General features: G+C 41.5%; 1 protein-coding gene across 4 annotated transcripts in view; it reads right to left on the bottom strand.

The window, feature by feature from the left end:
* clip2 (CAP-GLY domain containing linker protein 2) overlaps window positions 1-7,955 on the bottom strand; it is a 44,825-nt gene that overhangs the window by 30,237 nt on the left and 6,633 nt on the right. For all 4 annotated transcript variants that reach the window (XM_071506012.1, XM_071506009.1, XM_071506011.1 and 1 more), the window contains exon 3: window positions 4,148-4,653. In XM_071506012.1, coding sequence (XP_071362113.1) covers window positions 4,148-4,653 — 506 coding nt within the window. The remainder of the gene's footprint in view (window positions 1-4,147; window positions 4,654-7,955) is intronic.

Raw genomic sequence — 7,955 nt, 5'->3', positions numbered from 1 at the left:
TGCTGAATGTTTTTCACACATGGCGACCACATGTATGAGACATAAGAACTCATCAGCGTGCGCTAACATCCCACTGTTCACAACTTCCTTTAACGTTTAAGAGGAACACCAACCACAGGAACAAAATACCAAACCGAGGCAAGACAACACGCACTACAACCAGCCCTGACAAAGCACATAAGATACTGTTGTAATTAAATCTGGTTGGCATTGATTGATTACATTTGATTTCACGTTTATTTTCTCTGCTCCAGCTAATCACCTTTATTCACCGGCATCTCTGACAGTAATAGATTACCTCTGAGGATTTCTCTAACTACATGACTATAATCCCATTCCCAGGCTGTTAATGTTAATGTGCAGAATGTACAGGATGTGAAGAATTGCAAGGATCGGCACCAGATGTTTTCACATCCACATCTGCTCTTATTTTCAGATAGACATTAATACTAAACATGAACGATTTAACATGGAACCGGACACAAGTGATAACAAAAAAAAAAAGGGTGTGGTGAGTCACGCTTCAGCTTTCTATTGTCAAATTAATATTCCACTCCTCCGCTGACTTGTCCCTCTCTACAGCCGCAGAGGCCAAAGAGGAAAGCATAGCAAGACACGCTGCTGTGTCACCAGACATTAAACTGAGATGGTTTGCTGTCAGCATGACTGCGAGATGTCTCAGCGACTCAGTGTCAAACTACCAGCAGCGCTAAGACAGCCAGTCAGCACAAGCCCCCATCTTGGCTCCTGGTGTTACCAATCTCATCTAAAAGCTGCATTCAAGATGAAATGGTTCAGGAGCTAAATCTGTACGTCAAGCATAACCCTACAGGTACCTCCATCTCTATTCAAAAAAATACTATCGGGGCTATAAACTGCTACAACTTAAAACTGTCATCATTGGTGAATTTCTTGTAAACAAAAATTAAGACATATTTAATTAATTCATATATTCTGATCATGAGTTTGAAACGGTCAGTGAGTCCACTAAACTAGTCCAGACTAAAATATTTCAACAACTATTGGATGGATTGCCATTACATTTCACACTTACTTAAAACTAAGCAAGCCAGAAGCTAGCATCTCAAGGAAGAGGATTTGCTATGTTTCCTGTCACAAATCATTGTAAACTGAATAATATCTTTGGGTTTTGTACTTTTAATAGTATAAAACAAGAAATTTGAAAATATCACTTTGGCTCTGGGAAGCTGTGATAGACATTTTTTCTCAGTTTTCTTAATTTCATAACCTACATGATTAATCAGAAAAAATAATATGCAGCTTAATCAAAAGTGACAATAATTGTTATTTGCAGCCTCAGTGCTGATCAGCAAACTGAGAAAACACTACACTTGCTACAGAATATGAGCACTGTCGCTGTGAGCATGTGAGCGTGATGAAATGTTCGCTCAGCCTCACAGAGCTGCTAACATCGCTGTAGACTCTTATTCTTGTTTCTTACAAGAAAACATGCGACGAGGTTCAATGGACAAAAGCGTATGATCTGTTTAGAATGAAGTTGTGAGTATCTGCCGGTAAAATCTCAGCTGGTTGGTTTATGCATTGATCTGACTCGTGCCGCATGAAGCTCAATTGACAACGAGCTAATTCATTTTTTTTCACGTTGAAACATGATTCTTTTTAATTACTCATGTAACCTCTTTAATAAAATCATTCAAACTCCATTTACACCCAATTGTTCTAACATTACATTGAAGCGAGAATGACTTTGACTAGCAGCCATATGAGTGGCTTTCAAAGTACACATCACATGCAACCCCACTCAAAGAAAGCAATCCTTTAACTTCTGCTAAACTCAAGCACAGATGGCCTCTGGTTAAACAATAAAGCTCGGAGAGAAGAGGCAGTTCTGTGTTTCCTGTGGGGCTCAGACGTCAAAAGGTGCCAAGGCAAATAGAGGCAGTAATCATGTGTTTAGCCTCTGAGGTTGTCTCTCTGTTTGGAAATATTTCTGCAGTTACTTTTTGTGAAGTATTTTGAGTCCTCTTCAGAAAATGTTCTCATGAACAAACACACCTCAGCCAAGTCTGACCTTGGTTCTAGACTACTCCTGTGCAGGACGCCCGGACCAGGCACTACATGGTCAGAGTGTCAAGGAGGCCCTCAGTTCCAGAAAATGAGTGAGTCCCTCTCCTGCACATAATTCAAAACCAAGTGGAGAAAAATAGTGTTTGCTTTGCGTCCACAGTGCGTAATCTGAGTTTCACACATTTTTGAGGCAGTGTTGTTTTTCCAGCAGCAGAGGAGGGGCGTGACACAGCTGGATGGCAGCACATCCACGCAACTGCAGTAAGATAGATTACATGGGAGAGGCTTAGGAAATAGATGGATTCACTGATCAATGTGTCAGCAGTGGTCTCTCCTCTCTTAAGTGCTGAAAGTAATCCGGAGTGATTTACAATATTGACCAGAAGGAAGGCCTCTCCAGCTCCTCGTTTCCAACTGCGCAGGATCTGATGTAACTATCCCCTGTGCCCATCACTAAATGGAAGGCAATGTGACCCCAGGGCCAATAACTCCATGCAGGGAACATTAATGGGAAAATAAGCAAAAAGCAGATAAAAATGCTTTCTTTCTGGAGATGTTTACATGCTAGCCTGCATGCTAAGACTTTCTGACCAGTTTTTGTTGTGTAATTGTAGATTAAAGGACTAAGGTGCACTAGACGCTGTGTGAAGATTAAATTGTTGCACTAGACAGAATGAAGAAAAACAGAACTTCCCTGTGGGATTCAGCCACGCATCATATTACACCACACCAGTCCATCTTCACTGAGACCAGCATGAAATCGTAATGAGCCATCCACTGGGACTCTGAAACATCATCTATTTTCAGCTACTACGTCTCAAATATTTACAGAAAAAGACCCCTATAAATTATACAATTACTTACGATTTACAGGAAATTGTTTAAAGGTTACGTTCAACTTTTTGAGAAATGAGCTTTCTAAGTTAGATGAGAAGATACCACTTTCATTTCTTTTTGGTAGCAGCTGGTTAGCTTAGCTTAGCACAAAGACTGGAAACAGGGAAGCAGCTAGCCAGGCTCTGTTTAAAGCTGACAAAATCCACCTACCAGCTCCTCTGAAGCTCACTAACTAACACATTATGTTGTTGTTATTGTTTGTTTAATCAAAAAAAATTAAACGAAAAATTATCATTTTGCAGCCAAAAATAGTAGCAAATTGAAGTTTTTACATTATCATTGGACGGAGTCAAGCTAGCTGTTTCCACCTGTTTCAAGTCTGTGTGCTAAGCTAAGCTAACTGGCTGCTAGCTATGAAACAGATATAAAGTGGTATTGATGTACTGATTGTATCCATTAATGTTTCTGAATAATGCTGTAAGGAATCACCGAAACATCTACTCTGACATTCAGAGGCTGAAGGATTGATTAATCAATGTGTTTCATATCAACACTGAATCAAATAAAATGCGTGATATTAAAGGGATCTCTTGCACTACACTACATGCTCTCATAAATCCTCCAAAGCAGAGCTGAAGGGAGAGAGAATATTGAATGTGCCAGTGTGTCTGCTAAAAATGTAAGTTAACTAATGCTGCATAACCGAATCAGACACTGCTTCCATTTACCCACTTGAACTAATGGTTAAGGGTCAGTTCCAGCACAGCACTGATGTTTACAGGGTGACCAGGTACTAAAACTTCCCTTCACCCATTTAAATCTTCTAACTACACTATATGACCCAATACCCACATAACACTTAGACAACCCATATACTGTATATGTACGAACCTTGGAAGAACTAGTTTCAGGTGCTGTGTATCTTTTAAACGGACGGAGCTGCAAACTCCCCTTGAACTAGATTCTCTAATGTTTTTAGTAACTCTGTTATGTTGCTTGACTTTATATGTGTTGTTCTTGTGTGCTGGCTCAGAGACATGCAGGTGTCTGTAGGTGTGATGGGTTGTCTGTGTGTGTTGGTCCTGTGACGGACTCACTACCTTTCCAGGGTCAACAATGTCTCCTGTAGCACCCACAACAACTACAATACTCACTCCCCCAGCTGGGGGAGACCATGAACGTTGCCATCGTGGCACTTGGGTAAATGACATTGCAACAACTGATGTTTGTGGAAAGCCACCATTTGTTATCCATCACTCACCAAAACTCGGTCTCCAACTCGAAGATCCTTATCTCCACCTTTCTTTACTGAACCGCTGTCAGACATGTTGGACCCCGACTCGTTGCCTGTTTTCACAGCGCTGTTGAGCAGGCCCTCTCTGAGTGGCACCACCACCCGCTGGCCAGAGGGGGCGCCGCTGCCGCCCTGCTGAGTCTGATTCTGGGCCGAGAGCGAGTCAGTGGAGTGGCTGTCGCTCCCCTCTCCCACCGGCTGTCGGTTGAGCTTCGAGGGTCGCGTGAAGATGCCCTGGAGGGGCTGGCACTCAAAGTAGCGCACGCCACCCACTGAACCATCGTTTTTGCCAACTAGGTCGTTCAGTATCACACCTGCCCACTGTCCTGGAGCAAACTGGGTCTCCCCAAGGTAGGCGATAACTCCTGGTTTGACGCCGTTGACCCAGACCTGTTCACCCACTGTGTAGTCCCCCAAAACATCATCGCCCTCTTCAGAGATTTTAGTTGGTGTGATGGGCTTCAGTGGAGCGTCTGGGGAAAAAGGGGAACATTATAGATTATTTACTATGTTCTAGGGCAGCATAAGTGTTCACATAACAAACACTGTAAACATTACTGAAATAAAACTGTGTTAGAAAATGTGCATGGAAATGAAATCAATGCTTTAAATCTGCTAAAAACCCTCCTCATTGGAGGGTCAAGTTGTAAACACTGCGTACATTGTGAGAACATCCTCATTCACAGTCCAGCAGAATCGCCCTCACACCATTCATCCTGTGTGACCATGTCATGCCAGCAAAAAAAAAAAAAACCTGCTTGTGTGGCAGCATCCAGCATAACAGTGCAGTTTGTGCAAGATTAGGTGTTACTCTAATTCCTCCTGAAAAGTGGGTCAGAGAGACGGTATCTGTGATGTGCCGGTGATTAACCCCACCACGCAGCCCTGTGATATCGCCTGTTTGACACATAGATGAGCTGGATCTCTGGCGTTTTCCACAGCAGCCTGTAAACCGAGCAGGCCACCATTAGCAAGCGGTCTGCTGCACCGCGCTGCCAGTAAAAGTCTGTGTTTATCTGTGTGTGTCTGTGCAGGAACGGTTGGTGCCAGGGCTGCCTCCCCGACACCCTGAGAGAGGGCCTGGGGCTCCGTGGGCCCCGGTGGTTGCACTTTACGCCCCAATTGCTCCCATATGTTGTGATGTGAGACACGTTCGGCACAAATGCAAATGGGTTCAACTTCAAAGAGATTTTATCTTGAAGATACAGTTTGAAAGTTTTCTGGAATGTGGTGCCGCTGCTTATTGTAGGGGAAAACTGTTGCTGACAATTTTGCTCAATCCCAAGCAATTATCTCAAAGATGAACTGCACAAGTGGAATACACTGCAGGAGACAATTTCAACATTGTCTGAATCAAGGAAAACATTTATTCTTTGCTGCATTTTGTGCTGTTTCATATTCACAGCAGACAAACAAAAGATATTGACAATCATGACATGGGAGCACTCAGGTCCCTCATCGATCACTAATGTGTCGAAATGGATGTCTGACATAAAACATCAGCGTCAGCCTCTGTGTGTGACCCATATTGCACAGTGTTTTCTGTGGCTGCATGATATTCTCTATCCAAAGCACCAGAGATGGTTTGAAGATGTATCTGAGAAGCACTTTTGAGTTTATGGTTCAAACTAACATCACCTACACCTATGATCTGTGAAAATGCATTTAAGCGGCAAATATTGAGAGATGTGTAGTAAAGCAATGTCTTAAGATCAAATTGAAACTCTGACCTGATCATAAGGTCACATACCATACAATACTACACAAACCTTTACATGCTTTTCTGTGAGCATACACAACCTCCACTGCTTCTCTAGAATAATATAAAAGTGTATTCCAGCAATCTAGTAATGCATTTGCATTAAACTTGAGAGACATGCAAGGGAAAGATAAAAAAAAGAAAAAAAAGTCAAAATTGATGCAGCAGAGATACAGTAAGATTAGATCCAAAAACACTACATTTCCCATGATGAACCTCGATAGTGAAGCCTGACAAATACAGATTTTTTTGCTATTGTGGGTGTTTAAATAGGTCAATAATGATATAGAATATCAGCCAATATTAATTTTACTGAAGTCAACATAACTGCAATTAACTTAATATTGGCCAATATGATATTGTTCATAAGCCCAGATGATGAATATGTTTTTGTTTATCAGGATGGATGGTTGACAAAAGACAACAACATTAGCAACATTACATATGACCTCTAGTAATAATTATGCACAGTGATTTTTGGGGTTGAACCGATGCAGCATGTGATGCAGCCCTGCAGACCCCTGTGCAGCATTTAAAACCTGAGCTAACCCATGATCTGTGTTGCTGAGGCAACAGCAGAATGAGGGTAAAAGGATCCTCGGCAGAAGGAAGACTGGAAACACAGCCCTTACTTTCACTATTGTGTTTGGCCACCTCCCACCACCATCTGAATCCCACTATTCATCAGCTCTGCACAATGAAACCTCCACAGCTTCCTCCCGTCCCTCCTCCTCCTCCTCCTCCTCCCCCCAATTATCCCCTCATCTCTCCCTACTTTGGTTACACACACACACACACACACACACACACACACACACACACACACACACACACACACACACACACACCTCTTTCTCTGGCCTCTTTAACTCTGATTATTTATGATTGTTTCCCACAATGATGATCATATTCGCCTAACTTGTTTTCTTTTGTTTTGTTTTATTTTAAATGGGGCTTATCATCAGTTCGTCAAGGCTGATATTGTGTTGTTGTCTCCAGCAGTGGTTGTGGCAGCTGTGTATGGCTGAGCAGCACAGACAACAACAGATGGAGGGGGTTGAGCCTCAATGTTTTTGACTTCTTTTCAGTTTGCTGCTTTCAAATGCACTGTGTTTCCAGGTAGCAGCATTTAAAGAAAAATAAACATTCAAAGAATTTTATCCTTCTTAGACAGAAAAAGATACAGTGTCTTATTTTAATCAAGTAATCTACTATTTAACAACTGACGTGAATTAACTATTACAGGTCACACAGAAAGGACTGAAAACAACCAATTATAGATCCAATTGTGGAACTGGGGTCTTAACTGATGTAGCTTCCCTTTAATATCTCTGGTAAATTGTATTACCGTTGTGGGAAATGTTGCAAATCAACACAGGACGATTTATGGCAACACTAGATCTACAGGACTGTGATGAAGTAGACTGATCTGTCACATACTTCACTTAATTCACTGGACCAGTCAAAAAGCCCATATTCCCATGGGATTATCTAATATTCTCTAATTACCTTCCTCCAAAATGTATTAATATCACAACATATAGCCTGATATAGATGGAGTTGCCAGTTCATCAGGAACACGTATCTATCTGAACATTCATGCCGTGTTGGAATAATCGGAAAAATCAGTTGCTTACTGGGAAAGTTCACATGAAGTCGGAACAACTAGGAAAAGTCTGCAAAAATGTTGGTATGCGACTTGAGTCGTTGGCGTCATATACACAGAAACATGGCAGATGAAAGAAAAAGTTTCGTTGTTGATGGTTAGAAACTTTGGATTAAATTTCATCTATTGCATATCAATTTCATTTGCGAACATTTAATTGAGCTGTAAACGTGACCTAGATAAGATGAAGATCTAATTGTACATATTTTATTATGAACTATTAATTATCTCTTTTTTGAGTGATTGTTATCGACATATTGAAGTTTCTTTTTTTCTTTTTGCCACTTTGCTGCTGCAACATTGCAAATGTCCCCACAATGGGACGAATAAAGGTCCATCTTATCTTTTCT

The sequence above is a fragment of the Trachinotus anak genome, unplaced genomic scaffold, assembly GCF_046630095.1.
Source record: "Trachinotus anak isolate AG129_WGS33_773 ecotype Australia unplaced genomic scaffold, CSIRO_AGI_Tana_v1 ptg000020l, whole genome shotgun sequence".
Taxonomy (NCBI): domain Eukaryota; kingdom Metazoa; phylum Chordata; class Actinopteri; order Carangiformes; family Carangidae; genus Trachinotus; species Trachinotus anak.
The sequence above is the reverse complement of the archived record's forward strand: the minus strand, read 5'-3'. Positions and strand labels throughout refer to the sequence as shown.